Source organism: Sarcophilus harrisii, chromosome 4, assembly GCF_902635505.1.
Source record: "Sarcophilus harrisii chromosome 4, mSarHar1.11, whole genome shotgun sequence".
NCBI lineage: Eukaryota > Metazoa > Chordata > Mammalia > Dasyuromorphia > Dasyuridae > Sarcophilus > Sarcophilus harrisii.
Window position 1 is genome coordinate 121,886,026 of NC_045429.1, and position 25,894 is coordinate 121,911,919.

Sequence of the window (25,894 nt, forward strand, 5' to 3'; positions counted from 1 at the left end):
TTCTGCATCTTTCTACATTTTAAAATTTCCTTCTGTCTACTCTAGATTTCAAATTTTGGCATGCCCCCATTTTAAGCAAATCTATGAGGTGAAAATTTGGATAAATAAGGCTTATAAATTATAAATGACTATTTGCTCAGTAAAATATTTCTTCATTTATTATTTTTATTTCTATAACTTAATAACTTGTTAAAGTTTGCAATGTGGTTTACAAATATTACTCTCATTTTATCTTTACAATAGTTCTAGGAGATAGATAGTATTATTATTCATATTTCACATAGGAGAAAGCTGAGGCAGACGGAGGCTATGACTTGCCCAAAATGTCACAGCTAATAAGTATCAGAGGCTGTATTTGCAATCAAGTCTTCTTGATTCTAGATCATCCAGTGCTTTATCCCCTAACCCGCCTAAGAATTACCATAAAAATCTTTTCATATAAGAAGTTCCTCTAATTTCATTTAAAATAAGATTGCTTTTACATTTGTTCAAGTTATATAAATCTTTTTGTAAACATATTTAGAAGATAAAACCAGCTACAATTCTGTGTCATTTAAAGAAAGTGTCCTATATCAAGTGACTTATAAAAACCAGAAAAGTTTATATAACTTGTATAGCCATGTAAGAAAAATAGATACCTTCCACTGAAAGTGGATAGTATATTAAGTAACCCCAAAATAGCTGACTTTGGAAGCAAATTTTGGACCATAATGACGTGGCAGTAGGTTAGATAGCATGGGGGGCTGGGGAGTGGGAGGGCGGTAATAATGATTTTGCTTGGATACCTGTCACCCCACTCATGAAAAGCTTCACATGACTTATCTGGATGTGTAAGATAGCATTTTTTTCTACCCTCACTATGTAATGTGTCTTTCTCACCTAATAGAAAAAGAAACATTTCTAATAAGAGGTTATATAATATACTCACTCATAGGTCAACAGAGGTACATTACTCTTTCCTTCCTTGGTCGTTATTACATCACGCTTCACACCAAATATTCCAGAGCTATCCTTGGCCAGAAGGTCAAAGAGTTCATTATTATATATTTCAACTACAGAAACTTCAACCCTGGGGTTTACTGTTTGATTTTCTGAAAGAAGTCTAGGTTAGGGGAGGAGGAGAAAAGGAAGTGAGAAGGGAGGAAAAAAAAATAGACAGGATAAAAAATAGACCAAAAGTCATCCCTTCAATGTCAGCAAATTGTACTTAAAACAGTAGCTTTCATTACAAAATGATTATAATCATCAGATCCATAAAGTTGGTGAGCTTAAAATAATATTTATTTATTGCTGATGTTTCTTTTATTCCCCTGAACAAAACTGGACTATGAAGGCAGATATAGATGAATTTTATTAAACCAGGAATTTTCTGTTATTAATTGGGCTATTAAAATATGAGATTAATGAATTAAAAACTATTATCTTTACAATAACGTCAGAAAGTCCAAATCTAAAATGAGCTAAGATTTATGAAAAATGCTAAGAACAAATCCAACAGTTTCTTTTGTGTATGTCAATGGGAATAGTACTCTACTGGAGTAAAAAGGGAAATGAAGATATAAACTCAGAGTTTAGAGCAAATGATATAATATTTTTCCATTTGCTCAAATTATATAAATCTCTTTGTAAACATATTTAGAAGATAAAGCCAGCTACAATTCTGTTGTGTCATTTAAAGAAAGTGTCCTATATCAAGTAACTTATACAGACCAGAAAAGTTTACAATAACCCACTGAAAGTGGATATTGTATTAAGTAACCCAAATATAGCTGGCTTTGGAAGCCAAGTACTTCAACCTTTTTTGATCATAATGATATGACAGTACTTTAGTATGGAGGAGGAACAATAGAAGGAAAACAATTTTTATTTTACTTTCTTCTTCTTTATCAAGGAGAATGCTCTTGAAATTGCAAAGAGCAAAAGAAATTGAATCCCAAAGGAGATGAGGTGATAATAAACAAAAAGCTACTTCCTTTAAATGAGTTTGTCTTTAATCCATAACAATAACATCTCAGAGATTGGAAGGAATTTGGAAACTTGCTCTCTCAACTATATTATATTATCTCTGAGGAATCAGAGATTGAGAGACTTGGGATATTGGAGACAAAACAGTAATACTCCACCCTATCCCATGTATTTTCTTTTCCCCAGAAAAGGTAAGGTTGTTTCTAGAGGACTATAGATAGACAAAGGAACATAATGTTGTTGTTGTTAATTCCTCATTTCAGTCATGTACCAGGTTTTTACATAATTTTACAGAAGAGGAACAGAGAGAAACAGGATTGAATGATTTGGTCAGGGTCATATAATTAGTAAATGTCTGAGGCTGGATTTGAACTCAAAGATGAACCTTTCTGATTCTAAGCTCAGTGTTTTATCTACTGTCCCATTTACTGTCCCACCTAGCTAGGCTACCATAATGTTAACTCCTTACAAAATTTTAGAACATATTGCTAAATAAGTGGCTTGTGCCTTCTTAGGAAGGAGAATTTGAACAGGTTACTATCATACCAAACTAAATTGATTTCTTCTTTTAAATTCCACCCTTCCCTCTCTCTATCGTTAATTTTAAAATTAATTTTTAAACTGATCTAGGCTGGTAGATGAATAAAATGCCATAGAAATACTTTATCTGGATTTCAGCTACAGAGTTGACAAAATCTCTCTCATCTTCTTAAATTTTATTTTGGACCTGTGTAGTGATTTTGTTAGTCTAAATAAACTTCTAGTGAGGAGTCTTTATTACTTATGCACATCTGTACCTCTTTCTTAACTTTCAGTCTTAGAGAGGTGCCAGCAGCACAGAGCAATTAACTTACTTGCCTAAGACCACAGAGTCAGCATATACAACAAAAGTAGACCTTAAACCCAAATTTTCTTGGCTCCTGGGCCAATTTTCAATCCCAGATGCCATGTTGCCTATCATTATTATGAATAAGATGGAAAAACATGGCCTGGTCTCTAAGGCTCATTGAAATATCCAAAAGTTGGAATTAAATTTAAAAACTGAGATAGGTTTTGAAACTGACTTTAAATATTCTTCATATCTTAATTTTTTTTGCTTTAAAAACACATACATTTCCTTTTTCTAGAACTTCTAATTATATGTATAGACAAACACGAATTGGATGAAAGCTCTGAAGTGCATAATAATTTGTCAGAATTGAATTGAAAAGTTCTTAAAATCTGCATGGGTGAACAAGTGTCAAACCATATATGGAAATGAGCGCATTGAATTTAATTCTGGACACCACATTTTAAGAGATCTTGGCAAATCAGAGTACATCTAGAGAAAGTAAATAGGATTGTTAGTCACTTACATGCCAAATCAGATAAAGAGTAACTAAGGTTAATTAGCCTGGAAAAGGGAAGACTTAAGAAAAACATGATAACTATCTCTAAATATTTCAAGGGATAAACTTATATTCAGTATCTCTAGAGGACAGAATTATCCCCATGTGTGGAAAACTGATTTTTGTTCCTTATTAAGACTTTTATAACAATTAGAACTGTCAAAAAATTGAACTGGGTAGGGGGAGAGGGGGACAGGGATGGAGAGTCATGTTAACTGTGTTGTTCATCTTTCATTCTCAAACAAGACCAGTGACATCAGAAGGGTGTTGTCTTGACTTGCAAGTGAAGTGGATTTAAGTGAGTCAGACCTGTGCAAAGTCATCAGCCTCACTCTCTCCTCCAGAGTCCAGTGGAAAGACATAGGTCAGAACAACTGGCAATGACCCCAGATGTAATAGGAAACCTTTGTCTTTTTAAAATCTCAAAAGAGTTCTCAAGTTTCATAGGTCTCAGTTTGTCTGAGACAATGCTCATTCAATAATTAAAACCTGGATAAAGAATTTTGGCAAAAGATGGTTTAGTTTGTCTTTACAAAAAATCATTGTGGAAAGGGAAGATTCAGTGACTCTCCTTGTGAAGGAGAGGATAGATGGTCACCTGGCAGAAGTATTGTATGGGGAAATATTTGCATGGGCTAGGCTCTAGGTCCTTTTCAACAAAGGATTTTATGTGGGCACTTAGTGTCTTCTGATGAGCAACATGATAGAAAAAAAAGGGGAAAACATGGGGAAAATGGAAGGGAAAGCAAGTTATAGAAAGCAACAGGAAAAAGAATCATTGGAGAGGATGAGATTTAGCTTTTCTGTAGCATACCTTGCATATAATACAGAATACTTTTTTATCCACAACAACAACAACAACAATAATAAAAACCTTTGTCTTTGAGATGGGAAAATAAGAAATGGAAGGGTTAGATTTGAAGGGTTAGATTTGCTGAATGATAAAAAAAAAAAATCCAGATTCTTCAGATTTTTATTCATGGTCTCCATTCAAAATATTCTGTTACTAGAGCAAACTAGTAGCAAACCACAAAAAAAGAGTTGAAAAATAACCAAAATTAAACCAATTAAGTAAACAGATTCCTCTGTACTTACTGGTGACCAAATTTTCTTTGGCATTTTTTTCCCTGGGAAACAACTGTTAAAGGGATATTAAAAGGAAAATCTGTGATAAAATATAGTTGTTTTATCTCCTATGATTTAGAGAGGAGACATAATTTTCATTTAGTTTTTTTTTTCTTCAATTTATATCTCAGCTTAAAGATTTTTCTGTTTGAAATGTACTCCCCCTCCTCACCTTTGCCTCTTAACATCTCTAGCTTTCTTCAAGACTCATCTTAGGAGCTACCTTCTGTACAGTCTTCTCTGCTGCTCTCCATTGCTAGTCCTTCCCCTTTCCCCAATTATATTTATTTTATACATACCTAATCACACAATTGACTTTCTATAAATGTATATATACAAAAGCATATGCTCAAACATGCATGTATATACATCTATTTATTCATATACATACACACCCACACACACACACATATATATATGATATGTATATGTGTTATCTCTTCTAGCTAGATTGTCAGTTCCCTGTAGTCAAGGGTGAATTGACTTTTCGCCTCTGTATACTCGGTGAACATCAAGTGCTTGGCACATAGTAGTACTTCATAAAGTCTTGTGATTATCTCTTTGATACTTCTTAATTTTACAGTCTTCCAACATTATTTATACTAGCTAAATTTCTAAAAAGTTGCCCTAGCCACTGCCTTTCTCCATCTTCCACCCTAGATGAAGTGTTAAAGTTACTAAAGAAAAAGCACACCTGGGCATTTGGTTCATTGGTACTTTGTTATGGAAAAAAACTTTTTTTAATACTATGGGGGGAAAATATATATATTAATGGTTAGAAATTGTTTTGAGTATTATAGCCCAAACTTCGATGAGTCACTTTATTTCTTATAAACTATAATGTAGTCCTTCAAAAATTTCAAACCAATTTTGCACAGATATAACTTCCATCTCTCAGGGGTTAGGGGCTCAGTACCCCCTTGATCTGGAAAATCATCATAAAAATTGGGGGGCCTCTCTTCATATCAGAGAAAAAGTCTTAATTTTTTTTTTCTTTTATAGGGTATTTACAGTACCTTTTTATATATATATTTGGGTTAAGAATTTGGTCATAGACTCTGTGTTGTCTGCTGGCTTTCATATGGTATCTGCAGCTTCTGCAAAACTTCCCAAAAATTCCCACTTAATTTCTTATGCCAGTCTGTGATATATGAAAACTACAATGGGCAAATTGTGACGTGGAGAGGGATAACTGTTTTTTTTTCTCTTGTGAATTTAATCATAAATACAAACATTTCAGCAAACATGGAATGAATGTATGAATGAAGCAAGAAGAAAGCCCCTGCTGAAAGAGAAAGCCATTTACTTTATATTTTCTAGTTAGGACATCTTTTGAAAGATATTTAGCAATTTCAAAAGTGAGAATAGTTTAAATTTGCTCAGGTGATGGAAATGATATACTACCATATACCTTGCCCTTGCCATCCCAATACATTCATTGTATAAATTCACGTGGTTCTAGGGGAAGGCCACATGAAATTGATCATATTGTTTTCCTGGAATACAACTTTTTATTGTCAACACCATTCACTTTTGGATTTTTTTTTCAAAGAGATGCTATTGGAGCTGAATTATCAGGTATTAAACTATGATTAAATCAGGTATATTGCAACATAAAAATTGATATCTTTGTAAAAAGAATTTACAAGCAAAAGGAACTTGTTAAGATGAAAGAAATTCAACTTTGGAAAATGTGTTTTATGGACTTTACTTGCTGCCATATACAAAGCTATTCATAAAGCTATAACTATTACTCTATAAAGATTTTCATAGTTTTTCCCTCAGGAATTTATAATTGTACTATGACTGACTGTAAATGCCATCACTAAGGTGGATTAAAAATTACAAAATTGAACCAATTAAATGAATATATTCCTCTGTAGTCGGTATTCTTAAATTTCTTTGATGTTCTTTCTGGGAATCTACTGGTTGATTTTGTTGATACTCTTTTCTCTATATATAATATAGAGAATATTGTGAAAGTTAAAAGTAAATTGAAATCAATTTTGTTTTGATTTTATTAAGCATTTACTATGTTCTTCCTTTGCATACCAACACTTAACCAGCATTAATGTGGTACTGAAAATCTGAAATATAAAAATACAAGCAGAAAGACAGTTCCTGCTCTTAAGGAGCTTATATTATAATCAGGAAATTAGATAGAAAATGAGTTGAAAGGGGTGGGGTTGTGGAGTACTTTCTTTCTCATAAGTCTTTGAGAATTTTCTGTCATCTCTTAAGATAACAACATCCTAAGTTTTATAGAACCTAGACTGAGAATCTGTTCAATATTGAACAGTAAGTTTTAATTAATTAATGTTTGTTTTTCATTAATTCTATTTTATTTAATAAATACTTCTCAATTACTCATTATGGACAAGGCACTATGTTTGTATAATGAGAATAAGTTCTCTTACCTTAATAACATAACAGGAATGTTTGTCAACTAAGTAAAACTGTCTCTTTTGTTTTAAACCTTCATTCTGTAATGAGTCATTATTTTCCTATTAGTTGTTTTCCTATAAGTTGTATTTCAATAAAGAGAATCACAAGTGTGGTATGACCTAATAAACAACATATTTGTCATAAACAACTGACAATCATATGTGGACCCTATGATAGGGCAGATCACCAATGAAAAAAATTATCAGTAGTTTATGTAATTAATCTATAATAATTTATGTAATTATGTAATTAATTGCTAGGCTAATAATGTGGTAAACCAACTAGAAGCACCTGTACTAAAACAATAAGAAACCCAGCAGGAAGCCCTAACTATTAGTTTGTTTCATGGATCATAGGTACGTTAAACTCCTGCCCTTGAGACTGAAAAAGCCCATGTTCATTTGAAGGCAAGCCTGGCTGTCCAACAACCAGATTGGAGAGAAAGACATCTGATTGGTCAGAGAAGCAACGTTGACATGGAATATCTGTATAAAATGTTCATTGGGACCTCTACGAAGCAGATTGGTGATTTCTTCTCAAAAGTTTGTGTGTTAATTAATAAAATTATAATTAATAAAATCTGATTGTATACATTGAGAAGTACATGTCTAATAAGTTTTTCTGTTATACTAGTTAGGGTAAATTAGCTATAAGCATGTACTCTGTGTTACAGGTAAGGACTTGACACTTTAAGATGAAACAATAGGGTCTCCCTTCAGGAAGTTTATAATCTAATGAAGGGATGAGACATAAGATGTGCAAGTATAACACAAGGTATAATGTGTTCAATGGAAACAGAGATTCAAACAAAATTCTATTAATACAACCTGAGCTTGTGCTAGCTTCTCTGATTTCCTCCCTACATAAATCACATTTGAAGGTTGATCTTCGACTTTTTTTATATAACTTACTATTTAGTCCTGGCTCTGCTCTCAATCAAGAGAATAGTGTCTTGCCTTTTAAGAACTACAGAGTTGTAGAAAAAGAGAATAGACATCAGGAATGCAGAAGATAATAATTCACCTACTCCCAGCCTGAATACTGCCTAGAGACTACCTAGGCTCCCTGCCATTAGATCTCTCTGCTTTTTAAGCCCCCAAAACTCCTGTAGCAGGGAGGAAAGCCCCATTTATATTATCTGTGGGAATTGGTTCTCTCCCTAAGTTTGATAACTGAGCATTTACTACATAAGAATGCAGAAAAGTTATCTAGCAAAAGTATAAAAGAGAGCTGAAATTTCCTCTGCGACCATATTCAGAAGAGCTGCTTCAGTGTTCTCCTATCCCTTTCTGGGATGCCTGGGGTCTCCTTGTCAAATGCAATGAGCACACATGCACTGATATGCCTGGGGCCTATTTTTAATCAGCAATGTTGTTTGAATTCTAAGTCAAAGGAGGCTAGAACTCACAGGACAAAATGTGATCGATTTGAATGATACACAGAGATCTTTCAGCATTTGCCTCTTTCAAACTGCAAAAAAGTTCCTTTTACAGTTTATCTGCCAGATCATCTCATACCTAATGACAATGGGGACTGTTTGGTTCTCATTATTTAGTTCCTTTAAAAACAAGAATGTGTGTATGTGTGTGTGTGTGTGTGTGTGTGTTTCTCAGAAACACTCTCATTAAGCAACAGTCATTCAGCATGTATGGAGTTTGATTTAATACAAGGTGCTCTACGAGGAACCCAAAAGAAACAGGAGACAAAACCTTGCCCTCAAGGAGTTTATAATCTCTTTAGAAATACATAGCAGACTACCATGAAACTGATTTAGGAACATACAGAAGGGAGGATGTAAATACATATAAATTAAGATAGTATCAATAGAGTACAGAGGGGTAAGGAGACAAAGGCAGTGTACAGATATGGGTTAGATCAAAGGAATGGAATGTACAGGGCTGGAAGCTCTTTCTGGCTCTGTCTGTAACTTGTTGATATTAAGGGTAAGTTATGTATACAGGAGCTCAGATTCTTGATTTAAGTAAAATGAATGTCTTTAAAGATAAGAATTTCCTTTCAACATTGGGATTAGCTGTATATCTGAGAGAAAAAAGTCAATACATTTCCTGCTAAGGAGAGAAAGGCAAAGAAAAAGACACTTTATCCTCCAACTTTTGCCCTACCTAAAGATTTCAGAAGGGTAGAGGTTGAGGAGAAATATCTCTTCCTATTAGTTTGACCTTGATTAAAAAAAAAAAAAAAAAAAACTAAAACTAAGAGGGAGCCCTCCTGCATGAGATGTGGATAGTTATTAATACATCAAAGAAGAAACACAAATGAAATTCAGGGAAATATAGAGGTGACAATCTCTAGGAACATTGAATTAGCAAAATATTGTAAAATATGTGAGTCAGGAGACAGAGAATATTCTAGGAAGCATATATTTCTCTTTTCTTTTTCTTTTTTTCTTTTTTCTTTTCTTTTCTTTTTTTTTTTTTTGGGGGGGGGGGGGGGGGGTGGGGTGAGACAATCTTGGTTAAGTACCATGCCCAGGGTCACACAGTAAGTGTTAAAGTATTTGAGGCCAGATTTTTACTCAGGCCCTCCTGACTCCAGGGCTGGTGTTCTATCCACTGTACCACCTAGCTGACCCTAAGCATATTATTTCATAAAAAAGGATGTTTAAGCAGCATCTAGGTGGTGTGGTGGATAGAGCACCAGCCCTGGAAGTCAGGAAGATCTGAGTTCAAATTTATCTTCAGACACTTAATATTTCCTACCTGTACCTGGACAAGTCACTTAACCCCATTGCCTCAGCAAGGAAAAAAAAAAGGAGGCTTAATCCCCATTTTCAGAGTAGCACCCATCCACACAGCACTTTCCTTTAGAGTTCTGTGAATTCTGGATCTCCATAACTACCTCTACTAGCAGTACCTGAAAAGCTCTCCAGCTGCTCTAGGAATAATTCCCATTTCCTGGTCAGCTTCTGATGATGAAATGGGATCACTTTCTGAATGTGGCCCCAGCATGGTATAGCTCTTTCCACTTCCCGTCTGTCCATAAGTCATAATGCAAACATTATACCTATAAAATAAAAAATGTTGTTGGGTTTGATTTTTTATTTCTTTAAAAAAAAAAAACTTTTTCCATGGATACCCACATTTTTAGACTTGTCATTTAAGGGAAAACAAGGGAAATAGATAAATTATTATTGATAATCTTTACCCCCATCTCTCCCATATTTTCATTGGAGTAAGAGTTCACCATGGAGATCTTGCTGCTACATAGAAATGCTAATGAGTTTTAGAACACTCACTCTCCCCATGTGTTTCAGAGGTTCAATTAATCCAGATCACACTTTCACCATTCCCATTTGGCTCGTTCCTCTAAAAACAAACAAACAAACAAACAAACCTTTCCCCAAAATAACAATGTTTAGCACTTTTTATTGCTGTGATGACTCCGCTAGGTTGCTTTTAGATTTTCATATGGGCTGTGGACCAAGTAATCCTTAGCAATGATATCCAAACTTTTTTCAATTTACAAATTTATCTAGTATATGATGTCAAATGAGCCAATGAAATGTTGCATTGTGCTATGTCATGTCATATCATACATGTTATGGTGTGTTATAGAGGTAGCAGAGTGGAGCTAAAACAGAGCCCAGAGGACCTAAGTTCAAGTCTTCCTGAGACATAGATGGCCTGTGTGTCCTTAGGAAAATCACTTAACTCCTCTGTCCTCTAGGCACATTGTCAGGAGTATAAGGTGCAGAAGTTGCTAAAAAATGGAAATGTCTACTGCCAATCAATCAGCAAGCATTTATTAACTACCATGTTCCAGGCATTATAGGTTCTGGGAATACAAAGACCAAAATGAAACTAGTTCCTGTGCTCAAGGATTTTGAGTACTGTTTGGGGAGATTAGAAATAGGAAGGAATCACTATCATTTCACAATATCTTGATGGACTAACAATGTAGAAATCCCTCAATCACTGTAAGCCAAATAGTGGAAAGTATGGAGAAAAAAATACATAATCAATTATATAATCTATACATGATATAATCATTTAATCAATTATATGAAAGAGGTAGTTTCATTACTTCATTATTTAGATAAAAGGACTGATGAGGAGGACGAGGATGGACACAAGCTACAGAAACATTCATTTCTGGGCAGAGTGTATGAGTTCATTATGTTTGACTTTATTTATTTGTTCTAGATTTGTTTTTTCCTTCTTTCTTTCTTCCTCTCCATTAATTGAAGATGGGAGATTAGCAATTATAATGCCAAAAAAAAGTCATTGTAAAATGCACAAAAGAATACCTAAGGAAGTTCAGAAAGAAGCAAGATAATTTTGAAAACAATGCATAGAATTTATTATATGCTTTTTTAAAAGTGAGGAATGTGAACTGAAAATTTACAACTGCATAAAGAATCCTCTTTCTGCTATTTCTAGCCATATGAAAAGATGCTCCAAGTCATTATTAATCAGAGAAATGCAAATTAAGTGTCTCCATGGTCTCCATGTTCCCAGAATCTAATATTCACTAACTCTTTTAAACAGTGTCTTTCTTGTCCAATTCTGCCATTTACTAGCCATGTGGCTGATTTCTAAGCTTAGTTTCTTGATCTATAAAACAGGAATTAATAAGGTCATTTTGAGGTTCAAATAAACTAATGTGTTTAAAGAACTCTTAATATGTAGGGGCAGCTAGGTTGGGCAGTGGATAGAGCACCAGTCCTGCACCAGTCCTGCAGTCAGGAGGACCCGAGTTCATATCTGGTCTCAGACACTTAACACTTCCTATCTGTGTGACCCTGGGCAAGTCACTTAACCCCAATTGCCTCAGGGGAAAAAAAAAGGCAATATGTAAATGGAAGATATTACTATCATAGTAGTAAGCTACATTAGGATCATAGGCTTTTAGAACTGAGAAATACCATGGAGACCATTTATTTAACCTAATTCCTATCCTTTTACAAATGAGGAAATGGATGCTCCAAGAAATGAAGTGTCATTGACCTGTAATGGTCTGAAGACTATCTTACCTCAAGAACCACATGCATTATTAAAATCCCTTTTAATTATGTTATTCTGATTTCTCCAATAAAACATAGAGTATGTTTGCTATCAGTAGGGGAAAAAACTAGGAGATCCTTTATGTTAGGGAGAAGTTTTGGATATAAAATTATGGTTCTTTGTACTGTTCATTTTTCTGGAAATTTTAAATTAGTATATAAAATAACATTCTTTGCACTGGGAATTTTTCTAGAAATTTTAAATTCACAATTAGATTTGTAAATTGAAAAAACTTTAGAGATCAATGCTAAGGTTTACTTGGTACACAGTCCACATGAAAACCTAAAATATCAATTATTTTATTATTTTGATTTAACAATATATAACATAATACAACATAACATTACAAAACAATACAACATAACACAGTATAAGGACAAAGACTAGACCTGTGATTTCATGATACAGGGAACACTCAAATGAAAAAACTTCTTCTACCAATATAGATAGAACAGTTGTTCTGTGTCTGTGTTGTGGGATAAAATAGTTGACCCCAGCTCAGATTTTCCTGTTTAATCTGGCAGACTCATCATAGCAATAAAAAGCTGTTATGCTTGGGTTTGCTTGTTTGTTTGTTCTGAGATGAATGACACAGCCAGAGACAGTAAAAGTGCAATTTGGATTAATTGAAACCTCTGATTCACAGAAGGAGAATGTTTCAGAGCCATTAGCAATTCCAGGCAGTATTGATCTCCAGGATAAATTCTTACCTTCAGTGAAAACTAATCATTAAGAAGTAAAAATCATTGATAATTCCTATTATTCTTGTTTTCTTTTTCCTAAATAACAAGTCAAAAGATGAAGCTATCTGTGAAAAAAGGAGAAAAAAATCCCCAACAATCCACACACATGACCAAAAAAATCCCTTCATCCCTTTCCCTGCCTTTCCTATGCCCATCCATCTACATTCCTTTGGTTTTTGGAATAATATCCACAGGAGATCATTGGCACTGAAAATGTTATTTCTTATAGGGATGTTTCAGACTATTTTGGAGTTCATAGTTTAAAAAAAAATTTAAAAGCCCCACGAGGAGAACTGGAAGCTCAAAATAATGTCATCTGTTTCACATTTGTAATGAAAAAGCAACTGAAACAGATGGCTTTGACCCATGAGCCTTTCTTTCTCTTTTCTGGAATCTGCTTCTGCTTAAATGATGGCTGATAGTGATAAGTTTTCAATAGAAGAATATTTCCTAAATGAATGTGGAAATCCCAGTATTCAGGAAGAAAAGATCAGACGGAAGCTCCAAGACATAATGGGAAAAATTGCTTTGTGTGGGCCATCCACATGCTCTGAATACTTGGTATGGCATGCTAGGTTGTGCTCTGTGCTAGGTCATGCCATCTTATTGAAGTAGCCTAGAAAACTGGTCTTGAAGCCATAAATCTTGCCCATGACAGAAATTGACTGTGTTACTTTCCTATAACTTGTCTGTTCTGTAGACAAATTGCTAAAAATATAGGGTGCAGAACAACTGTTCTATCTACTTTGGTAGAGGAAGTTTCCCCCTTCCTGTACCAGGAAACCATGGGTCTGGTCTCTATTTCTATATTATATTATATTGTATTGCACTATATTATGTTGTATTGTTTCTACCAATTCTACCAATTCAGATAGAAGGAGTTTCTTCATTTGGGAGATAACCCTCCCTAGGAATACCAGCGAAATTATAGATGTGGTCTTAAAAATATTACAACTATATTTTGTGACAGGTTATATATTTATTATAAATGCTTAGTATACTGTGGATACATGTAAAGTCTTTAACAAAAAAAATCTCTTATTGCTGATTGCACATAAGTTTTTGTTTCTTAATTCTAAATATAAATAATCTTTCTTTTGGAAAGTCAATACAACTTGAAAAATTGAATTTCACAGTCTGACAAAACTGATGTGGAAAGTCTGTGCCTCTTGTGAATCTATTAAGTGAAGAAGAACAATCTATAAATTATTGCTCAGTGAATTTCCTTTCCCTCATGATGAATGCATAACCCACTGTGCAATGTAGGAGATCAAAATCAGGCCAGATTTTAGCACTATATAGTTGTGAAAAGCTCCTTTTGATGTGAGCAACAGCTCTGTCTGTGATGAACAAGAGACTGATTCCCAGAGAGAGATATTCCCTTTCTGAAGTTAATATTAATAACTGATTGTTCCTATTTTATATATATATATTTAAAGTTCTGGAACACAAAATAAAAATATAAAATAAATACAGAACAGCAAACGACATCACAGAAATGGTCATAACTATATTTATTGTACAATTTTGAATTTAAGTCCTAAATAATGCTTCGTAATATTCACCACTTAACCCAGTTACAAGACCCCTTGGGTCAGTATATTCATGCTGAAGACATTTTTCAGTTTACCTTTAATTTTTGTTTAAAAACAAATAATAACCCCAGTTTTTGGGATAAGAATGCATTATTTGACAAAAATTGCTGGGAAATTTGGAAATTAGTATGGCAGAAACTAGGCACTGACTCACACTTAACACCGTACACCAAGATAAGATCAAAATGGGTTCATGATCTAGGCATAAAGAATGAGATCATAAATAAATTGGAAGAGCTTAGGATAGTTTACCTCTCAGACCTGTGGAAGAGGAAGGAATTTATGACCAAAGAAGAACTAGAGATCACTGTTGACTACAAAATTGAAAATTTTGACTATATCAAATTGAAAAGTTTTTGTACAAACAAAACTAATGCAGGCAAGATTAGAAGGGAAACAATAAACTGGGAAAACATTTTTACAGTCAAAGGTTCTGATAAAGGACTCATTTCCAAAATATATAGAGAATTGACTCTAATTTATAAGAAATCAAGCCATTCTCCAATTGATAAATGGTCAAAGGATATGAACAGACAATTTTCAGATGATGAAATTAAAACTATTACTACTCATATGAAAGAGTGTTCCAAATCACTATTGATCAGAGAAATGCAAATTAAGACAACTCTTGAGATACCACTATACATCTGTCAAATTGGCCAGAATGACAGGGAAAGATAATGCAGAATGTTGGAGGGGATGTGGGAAAACAGGGACACTGATACATTGTTGGTGGAATTGTGAATACATCCAGCCATTCTGGAGAGCAATTTGGAACTATGCCCAAAAAGTTATCAAACTGTGCATACCCTTTGATCCAGCAGTGTCTCTACTGGGCTTATATCCCAAAGAGATACTAAAAAAGGGAAAGGGACCTGTATGTGCCAAAATGTTTGTGGCAGCCCTGTTTGTAATGGCTAGAAGCTGGAAAATGAATGGATGCCCATCAATTGGAGAATGGTTGAGTAAATTGTGGTATATGAATGTTATGGAATATTATTGTTCTGTAAGAAATGACCAGCAGGACGAATACAGAGAGGATTGGCGAGACTTACATGAACTGATGCTGAGCGAAATGAGCAGAACCAGGAAATCATTATATACCTCAACAGCGATATTGTATGAGGATGTATTCTGATGGAAGTGGATTTCTTCAACAAAGACAAGATCTAACTGAGTTTCAATTGATCAAGGATGGACAGAAGCAGCTACACCCAAAGAAAGAACACTAGGAAATGAATGTAAACTGCTTGCATTTTTGTTCTTCTTCCCAGGTTATTTATACCTTCTAAATCCAATTCTCCTTGAGCAACAAGAAAACTGTTTGGATCTGCACACATATATTATATCCAAGATCCACTGCAATCTATTTAACATGTATAGGACTGCTTGCCATCTTTGGGGAGAGGGCGGAGGGAGGGAAGGGAAAAATTGGAACAGAAGTGAGTGCAAGGGATAATGTTGTAAAAAACTACCCTGGCATAGGTTCTGTCAATAAAAAGTTATTTAAAAAAAAACAACAAATAATATAGGTATATACCTATATAATATATTGTGTTAATTGGTTCTTTCAAAACATGATGTCAGGTGAATGCTATTTTAAAACATGCTTGACTAAATGACATTACAGATGAGGTCATACTTTTATGTGGGAGGCTATAATTTTGGAGAAATGATATTAACCTTGAAACCTTTTCTTCTGAGTATGCTTGTAGTATTACATGGTAAATTGTAATTGTATTTTCTTGTTTGTATATTTTAAGCAGAAAAGCATAAAATTTCTTTAAAAAATAAATTACAAATATTAGTTCTGACATCAGAATTAGTATTTTTTCTTAACTTACCCATCTAAGAGAGATGTAAGCAGGGGGCACACATCTCCAAATACTATTTTTTGAGACTCCAGAGGATTGTAAACTCTGATAGAAAAAGAAGAAATGACATTTTAGTGAAAGGGGGGAAAAAATGGATCTACTTTAGCAACACAAATTTAAGATTGAAGGGGTAGGGGGCGGGAATTACTGGTGTATTTGAATTGCTCAACAAAATTAAATTTAATGTTCTTTCAAAGCAAAAAAGAAAAGAGGTTTGTGACTCGGTCAAGTTAGCAGAGACCAAAGAACAAAGCATGAAGGTTTGACTATTTCTTCTTGTCCCCTTAAACCAAAACTCATAACAAAATATAAGGCGAAAGATACTGCTCAAAAAGCTTAAAAAGATTGTATTTAACTAAAACAATCTTCCTGTGGTTCAAGTTAAGTCATATCAACAAACAGGGTTTAAGAGCCTACTATTGTGCTAGGCCTTGTGTTAAGCTTGTTACAGCGGTATTAGTTCTTTTTACTACAGAATTTAAAAATTCCACCCCAAACTACAATTCAATATTGTATTTGTTCTTTGATGATTGAATATATTAAAAGTTTCCCTTCCTCTTCACTTCCTCCTTCCTCCCTCGATTTAAAGTCTGATAAGCAGATCTATAATTCACACTACAGGTACCTAGTTTTTAAATGTGGCTTTTAAGTTTATTATCAAGATAAACTTGGAGACTGCAACCAGTGAGCACCATTCATTGCACAAAGAAACCGAGGACAATAAAATTAACATTAAGGGACAGCCTGATAAAATACCCTGTATTGTCAGCATTCTCTTCTTAGTTAAATGCTGTTTTGATTTCAGGATTTCATATAATTTCCTGAAATCTGAATTTTTATTTTAGGTGGAATTAAGCTTTTCCAAGACTTTCCCACCCCCCTTCCCCAAAATGCACTATTTCCAACACTGGCTGTAAGGTTAAATCTAAGCTTCTGGAGTCAGTTAGGTAAAGTTGTCCTTCTAGGCAGGTCTTTACTTTCCCTAGCCCAGTTTTCCTTTTCTGTAAAATGTGGAGAGTGGATTAAGTGGATCTCTTAGGGTCAACCAACTTTCATATCCTAAAATTATGAGTACAAAATAAAGGATTGGGAAACTTCTCTCCATTCCCTTAATCTCCAACAATATACAGACTTGCTTGTACCATTAATGAGGGAGTTATGTCAAAGGCAGGAAGCCAAATGGTAAAAGCAAACAAACAACCTCCTCACTAGCTGTAAAACAAACCCCCAATAAATGCACATAATAAAAGCTCCCAAACTAAACTTTGTTGTTCAGTTGTTTTTCAGTCTTGTCTGACCCTTCATGGCCTCTTTTGGGTTTGTTTTTTGTTTTTTTGGCAGAGATACTGAAGTAGAGTGCCATTTCTTCCTCCAGTTTATTTTATAAATGAGGCAAACAGGGTTAAGTGAATTGCCCAGGGTCACACAACTAATGTCTGAAGCCAGATTTGAACTCAAGGAGTATTTCTGATTCTATTCACTGTGCCATCTAGCTGCCCCATTGTCATTGCTATTTGACAAGCCTTCTTTCCTATTCTTTGGAGAAGGAAATGGCAAACCACTCCAGTATCTCAGCCAAGAAAACTCCAGATGAAGTCACAAATGGGGAAACTGAAATGAACAATTCTAATCTTATCAAAACTGTAGAGCATTCAAATTCTTTTACATTTCTCATTACCCACCCTTTAACGCACCCACTTAAAACCCTCCTTTTAAAAGAGATTGTGGCCCTCCCACATAAAATCCTCTCAACTCCTCTCCTCCATTCTTCAAATCTCAGTCCCATTTTCCCTCTTTTTTCCCCTCAGGTTATGGAAGAAGAGATCCCTATGATCCTAGGGATAGGGATCTGTGACTCATTAAGGATTTTGTCTATATCCAGCATTCTCCTATTTCTTTGAGTTTACCTAAAATTCTGAAAAAAAGATAAAAACTTTCAACTTCCTTTGACCCATTATCGAGTCACTGCTTTATTTCTTCTACTCCACCAAGAAGCTTCTTGAAAAATTGCTCAGCAGAACCAGAAAATCATTGTACACAGCAACAGCAAGATTATATGATGACCAATTCTGATGAATGTGGCTCTTCTCAACAATGAGACAATTCAGACCAGTTCCAGTGATCTTATGATGATGAGAGCCATCTACACTCAGAGGGAGAGAGGACTGTGGAAGCTGAGTGTGGATCACAACATAGCATTTTCACTTCTTTTGTTGTTTGCTATTGATGGCTCCTCGTGATCTTTCTTCCCTGGTCCTTAATGGAGCTCAGTCCCTGAGCCACCTTCTTGTGCATTTTCTTCAATTCTCTCTCTTTACAATCTTACTAGTATAGCTTCAACAATGACAATGTTGTTAACTTTCCCATCTTTATCTACAGCCTTAATGTCTCAATTTAGCTTCATTTTCATGTCAAATATCTCTTGGATACCTCACCTTGATGGGCCACAAGTGCCTCTAAGTAAAATGGAGCTCATTTTGTAATGCCAGAGAAACTGAGGCAAGATAGAGATTAGAGAGTATTTAATAGTTTATTAAATGGAGAGATATACCATGACCAAATCGGATCCATGGTTTGGTCCCAGGGCTGAATGAGACTATTGTCTCCAAGAATCCACCAGTGAATGTCAGATACAAGATTCTTTTGTAGGGTTACAAGACTGATGACATAATGAGGGAGGTACCTGGATGGGAGGAACATAGGATGAGGATGACATAATGGAGCCAGGTACTGGAGAGGCTCCTGATATTTTAATGATGTCTAAAATGGATAAAGACCTTTATCCCATCAAACATTAAGAAGGAATAAGTACACCCTAAAATCTAAGATATAAGACCTTTATCCTAACATTAAGAGGGAATGGTTAACTACATAGAATTCTCAATCCCTCTATTTTTGTCCACCTGCATTTTTGATTTCCTTCAAAGGCTAATTGTACACTATTTCAAAGTCCGATTCTTTTTATACAGCAAAATAACTGTTTGGATGTGTATAAATATATTGTATTTAACTTATATTTTAACATATTTAACATATCTTGGTCAACCTGCCATCTGGGGGAAGTGATGGGGGGAAGGAGGGAAAAAGTTGGAACAAAAGGATTTGCAACTGTCAATGCTGAAAAATTACTATGCATATATCTTGTAAATAAAAAAAAAAACTACAAAATAAATAAATAAAATCACATTACATTAAAAAACAATAAACAAACAAAAAAGGCCTTAAACTGAAAGTGAAAAAAAAAAAAAAAAGAAGGAATAGTTATAACCTGAGGCAGAGTAACTGAATAGGACAATTAGGGAAACTGGGTCAGGATATTAAAAGGGAACTGTGGCATAACAATTTTAGGAGGGAAGGAAATTTTAGACATCAATTTGCCTAAAAATATCTGAGAGTATATAGATTTCATGTTCAATACAATAACCAAGCTTGGTTTCAATTTGGGGTACTTTATAAATGCTGCTCTGTCTCTGAATAAGGTGGTGAGAAACTGGATCTGAAAATAATTTATGGCAAGAAGAAAGCTAGAAAAATAAAACTAAACATTCCAAGTCATTCTCTCATTTGAATTCTCAACATCTTTTGGAGTTGTTTCAGGACTAAAGACCCTATAGATCACAATTGGGAATGAGCACAGGGTTTCTTTGTGTGTAAAGTTACAAGGAGAAGGCATGAAAATCATAGTCTTCACTGAGGAATTTGACATCTAAAGGTAGAGCTTCAGTCCCTGAGGAAGGCTGCTTTCATGATGTTTCCCTCACCTTTGGCTGACTTTCCCCTATAGCCTGATCTAGTCTCACGCTCAGCTTTGACCTGTCATCTTTCCTAAGCTTCCAGGACTACAGAAAAAGTTTACCCTGGAGTAGAAAACTGAATTTAAGTGGATGAAGGTGATGTGGTGTGTCTGGGTAGCTCCCAACAATCCAGTTGGCTATCTATTGAAAATCAGGGAATTCGAGAGCTGGAAGGGATTTGAGGATTCAATTGATCCAATTTAATTTTCCAAATAAGAAAACTCAAACTTTTAAATTGTTTGCCTGAAGTCACAGAGCTAGTTAGTGGAGAGTCCAGGACTAAAAATAATAACCTAGAGACTGAAGAGGTATTAATGGAGTCTCTTTACTTACTCTTCTCAAAGAAAGCTAGCTTTTAATGTGGGATTAGTACAAATGTCATATACTTGGGCACATTTCTTCTTGCTCTTCATACTTGATAGAAGTAAGAACTTTATCAATGTGTTAATTCAAAATGTAATATAAGAGGTTTCCCCCAGTGAAAATTGGTTTAACAATAGTAAATATTTAATCTGATTAGCACTTCATTTTCTCTCTTTCTTAAGCGTAGGCAATCAACAAAATAATTCAAGTTCTGATTTGTAGAGTTTGTTAATTTCTGAGGTATCAATACTTACACAATTTAATAATCTGCTTTCATGAGCAAGTTTGAGCTGTCTCCAGCACACCTTTCCTTATATGTCCCTTACCCCCTTACCTCACAAATCACAGTGAATACTGACTTGCGTTTTTTTTTTTAATAGTCAACACTTCATTCTCCAGGTGAGCAAGTTTGAGCTGTCTCCAGTACATCCCTGTATGTCCCATACCCTTACCTCAGTAATCCTAGTGAATCCTGATTATTATTTTGTTTGTAGTCAATACTTCCTCATTCTCCTGGTGAGTGACTTTCCCAGGGTCATACAGTAAGTGTGTAAATATCTCTAGTGTCTAGTAAGTATCTGAGGGTAAATTTGAACACAAGTCTTCCTGACCCCAGACCTGGCACTATCCATTACATCACTTAGCTTCCCTAAGTCTTGCCTTATTTTAACTGAACCAATCAATCAGAATTAGGAATTAGTTCTAAAGACATCTTAGATACCTCTACTGAGTCAATCAATCAAAGACACTTTGACCAGGTATTTTTAAAAATTCTTGATCAATTTAGTAGTGAAAGTTGTAAAGAGATCTTAGACTTCTCTATTGAGTCAATCAATTAAGACATTTTGACCAGATATTTTAAGAAGTCCTTGATCAATTTAGAAGTGAAGGATATTTTAGAAATTTTAGGAATATTTTAGGAATTTAGATAAGTGAATTGACACAAGGAGTGGTTTAGGATTTGCTAAAGAAATTCAGTCACATCCTGAGAGTTTTGGAGAAAACAACTGATCATTTTGGAACTGGAATATTTGAGTGTCTGGCAGTTGGGAGAGGATAGCTTCTCCAGCTAAGCTTATGAAAGGGAATCTTTTAGGTGATAGAAGAAATGAGCCAAAATCATCTCTCCAATCCTTTGAGCAAAGAAAGAAAGATCTCATGGACTTCAGAAGGTAAGGGGACTTGGACACAGTTGTCCTTGTAGAATCCCTGGAACAGCAGTAACCTGTTGTAGCATCTATATCAAACCAAGGCTATAATAAACACTCTGAGGAAAGGCAACTGATATAGATATTACCAGTAGGAGCTGGTGAACTATAGAATCAGAAGAACTTGCCCACCCACCTTGGAATTAAACCTGCTGGCTTGAGAGGGCAAAACAGTTGCCCTCTAGACTCAGCTTATCAATTTAAAAAATGGGGTTAGGAGAGGAACTCTAGAGCCTTTCAGTGAATTCAATGGAATGCATTCTTTTCCTCTTCCTTCCCTCCCTTTTTCCCTCCCTCCCTCTCTCCATCCCTCTCTCCCTTCCTTCCTTTCCTCCTTCCTTCCTTCCTTCCTTTCTTCTTTCCTTCCCTTCCTTCCTTCCTTCCTTCCTTCCTTCCTTCCTTCCTTCCTTCCTTCCTTCCTTCCTTCCTTCCTTCCTTCCTTCCTTCCTTTCTTTCCTCCTTTCTTTCTCTTTCTCCCTTCTTTCTCTCTCTCTTTTCACTCTCTCCTTTCTCTTTTTCCTTCTTTCTTTCTTGAAAAAAGGTCATTTAGCTTAAGTGAATTCCCTGGTTAATGCAAAGTACTTTTGTCTCAGTAATTGTTTTTGGAAAGCTTTCTATAATGATTTAAGCTACTTTCCTGAGATGGAAAATACAGTATATTCAGCATTGTTATCTTAAGGAAAGAGAAGACATCAAATATTTCTGTTATTCTAACACCTAGAACAATATTGAGTAAGAGCTTAATTTTAAAAAATTTAATCATTGTCAACTATCTTTTTATTAACATTAAGGAATAAGGATAGGCATTAGACCTATGATTTCATTAGTATTTGAAACTTTCAGATAAGGAAACTTTTCTACCAATAAAAATATAACTTATGATTTTAGAAAGTTGCTTAGAGTACTGAGAGTTTAAATCTAGGATCATACAGCCAATCTGTGTCTGTTTTTGCTGCTATTTTTTGTGTGTGAGGCAATTGGGGTTAAATGACTTGCCCAGAGGTATACAACTAGGAAATGTTAAATGCCTGACACTGGATTTGAACTCAGGTCCTCTTGACCCTAAGGCTTATGCTACATTCACTGTGCCATCTAGCTGTCCCCAATCTGTATTAAAGATAATTGAATCCAGATCTTTTGGGATTTAAGATTTAACTACTTGCTATCTACAGCTCTGGGCCTGGAATGAGGAAGACTTCCTGAGTTCAAATCTGGTGTCAAGTACTTCTTAGCTATATGACCCTGGCAAGTCACTCAATCCTGTTTGCCTCTGTTTCCTTAGCTGTAAAAATGGCTCAGAGAGGGAAATAGCAAACCACTCTAGTGTTTTGCCAAGAAAATCCCAAATGGGGTCAGGAAGAGTTGAACACAATTGAAAAAAAAACTGAACACATCTATTGCCTTTCTGAAAATATACTCATTAAGGTTCTCTTTTATTTTAAAAGAAATTACTGATGGCCAATTTTCTTCTACCATATGTCCCTAAATATCAAGAGGACACAATAATTTCTGCTACCTAAATGTCTTGGTTAGCCTCTGGTAAATCAATTTTAGAATTTTATTAGCTTTTAAAAACATCATTAATAATCATAATAAAAACATCAATAATAACTACCTGCAGTTACCAAATTTAGAGCAGTTAGACTCTTACTCATTTTATTACGTCTGAGATAATTTCCATCTTAAGCTGTCATGCTTCATCTTTAGATATTCTATGTGAGAGAAGTTTGTTCTTGAAGAATCAGTGTAGTGTGTGTAAAAAGATCTGCTAGTAAGGATAACCATATTGGAGAGGGAACCAGATCTGGAATTAGCAACACCTGAGTTCAAATCCTGCCTCAAACACTTACTAGCTATGTGTCCCTGGGCAAGTCATCTAACCTTTCATCTCAATTTCTGAATCATTCTGAAAATGAGGATAATAATAATATTTATCTCCTAGAATTGTTGTGAGAATAAATAAGATAATATTCATAAAAGCATATTACAAACCCTAAGGAACTTGCTGTTAATATTGTTATCAATGAAGATTCCTTCAACCATCAGAGCCAATTCAAGATTCAGGATTGTAAACTTAGAGTTAGAAAGTAGCTTAGAAACTATTGAGCCCAAATCCCTCGTTTTACAGATAGGGAAACTGAAACTAGGTAGCCCAGAATTCAAGTTGAGCCTTTATGACTCTATTTCCATCACTTTATCTACTGTACCCCTTAGTTGCCTCTGACATCTCTCAAATCTCTTTTTTTCCAACATTCTTTCATCTATCTCAGAGCCAACTTTCCTTTGGCATTATGTCTCCTATATTAACATTAATTGCATTCCTCAATATTAAGTATCGTGCTTTTCCCCCTGATTCATTGATAAACTTTTTTTAAAGAATAAAATGCTGAAAGTTAGAATTTTCTTTCTGAAGAGAAATCAAATATTTTGACATTTATTAGATCCATAAAAAGTTGCTAAAAAAAATAAACAGTGTTTTGAGTTCATAAGAACCATATGCTCCAATGTTTATAAAAATGAGTTGTGACTAAATGCTGAAAAAACATTGCCCCGAAGCAGCATTCTTATGCTCATTTTAATTTTAACTGCTTCTTTTCTGAGAAGGAATACATGGGGCTAAGGCATTGCTGGGATCTTTAAGTAGGTGATCCACATACACTGGTACTTCCTTCTTTATTCACTCAATGTCCTTCTGTTTCTCTTGTTCCGTCTATTTATGAGCCTCATTTATACTTCAGGTCCTATTGGTTGATACACAAAACAAAAGTGTGCTTGCCCTAGATAAACGGCTGTGGAACTGCTGGATTTCATCTTCTTCACAAAGAAAGGGAGAGGAAGAGAAGGAGGAAGAGTAGGAGTAGTAGTAGTAGTATGTGAGAGAGAGAGATATAAACAAAGAGAGAGAGACTGAGAGAGACAGTGAGACTGAAAGAAGAGAGAGCAAGAGAGAGAGTAGAAATAGAGACAGAGAAACAAGAGACAAGAGAAAGAGACAGAGAGAGACACAGACAAAGACAGAAAGAAAGAGAATGTATTCTAGTTAATGGTAGAAGACATAAGGGGCTAAGTCTTGAAAGGAACTTTCTTAGTAGTTGACAGAACCAGGAACCCTCCTACCTATCTAGGCCTATATCTAGCTACCAACAATTTAAACCACTAACATAATAAAGTTTGCTAAATAAAGCAACCTACAGATAAGTAGAAAGAAAAAATGGCTAATTGAACTAATTACTGGCTCAAAAAAGAGACACTTTTTTCTGGGAATTCTTATCTCTATCAAACTCCTACATTAAAATGTTATGGTAGGGGCAGCTAGATGGTTCAGTGGATAGATCCTCAGCCCTGAAGTCAGGAGGACCTGAATTCAATTATGGCCTCAGACACTTAACATTTCCTAGCTATGTGACCCTGGGCAAGTCACTTAACCCCAATTGTCTAAGGGAAAAAAAAATGGTAGCTTTATGGTTATGGTAGCTTGATAATAAGCACACAATAGATTGCAGCTCCATAACCTTTTGACTACTTCTAATGTGACTTAAAAAAAGATAATTTTTTGTAAGCTACAGACCCTATATACTCCCTATTCAGAATTCATTTATGTGCCTAATAGGATATATTATGATTATGAAGGAAACCAAATTCAGTTATTTATCAGGCTAAATATTTATTGGACTAGAGCATTTGTAAAATGCCTACTGTGTATGAGACCCTGTGTTAAACAATGGAGATTCAAAGAAAACAAAAGACAATCCTTTCCTTCAAGGAACTCATACTGTAATGGGAAAGAATGAAATAAATACATTGAAATAAAAATCTAATCTGATCTTTTCCTATCTTAAGTTCATGGGCCTCTTGGGATGTGTTCCTTGGGGATCCATGGACTGGACATTAAGCGCTCCTGCTCTAAGAGCTGTCTCCTAAGCAGACTGGGAAAATCCAGGAAAACTGACAGTTAGTCTGAATAACTGAGAGTGGTCAGAAGTTGATTAGTATTCCACCAGAGTCAATTATTAACTTCAGTGAGAATTTTTCTACATACTCCTCAAGATTATCTATAATTCTAAAATCAGACAAAGTATAAAACCTCAAAATGGTTTGGGATTAGATTGACTTCCTTGGAATTCTCTAAGATTTCTGCCCCCTCCATCCCTCCACTCTAGGTTCAAAGTTAGCATATGAGGAAAATCAATATTATGCTGTATCCTGACTATTGTTGACCCAATTTAGGAGTCACAGTCTGATGTCTCCGATACATGTCAATATTAATAAACTGTTATCTTGCTCTATGGAAAATGTTGCCTCAGTTTGTGTTATTTTACTTACCACACTGATATTATCACTTACTAGCTTTGTGGCCTTTAATGGTATGA

General features: G+C 34.9%; 1 protein-coding gene across 1 annotated transcript in view; it reads right to left on the minus strand.

Moving 5' to 3' along the window:
* KIF25 (kinesin family member 25) overlaps positions 1 to 25,894 on the minus strand; it is a 97,539-nt gene that overhangs the window by 13,801 nt on the left and 57,844 nt on the right. Inside the window, exons 9-11 of the mRNA XM_031937468.1 lie at positions 16,130 to 16,204; positions 9,798 to 9,947; positions 929 to 1,102 (exon numbers count right to left, since the gene is read on the minus strand). Coding sequence (XP_031793328.1) covers positions 929 to 1,102; positions 9,798 to 9,947; positions 16,130 to 16,204 — 399 coding nt within the window. The remainder of the gene's footprint in view (positions 1 to 928; positions 1,103 to 9,797; positions 9,948 to 16,129; positions 16,205 to 25,894) is intronic.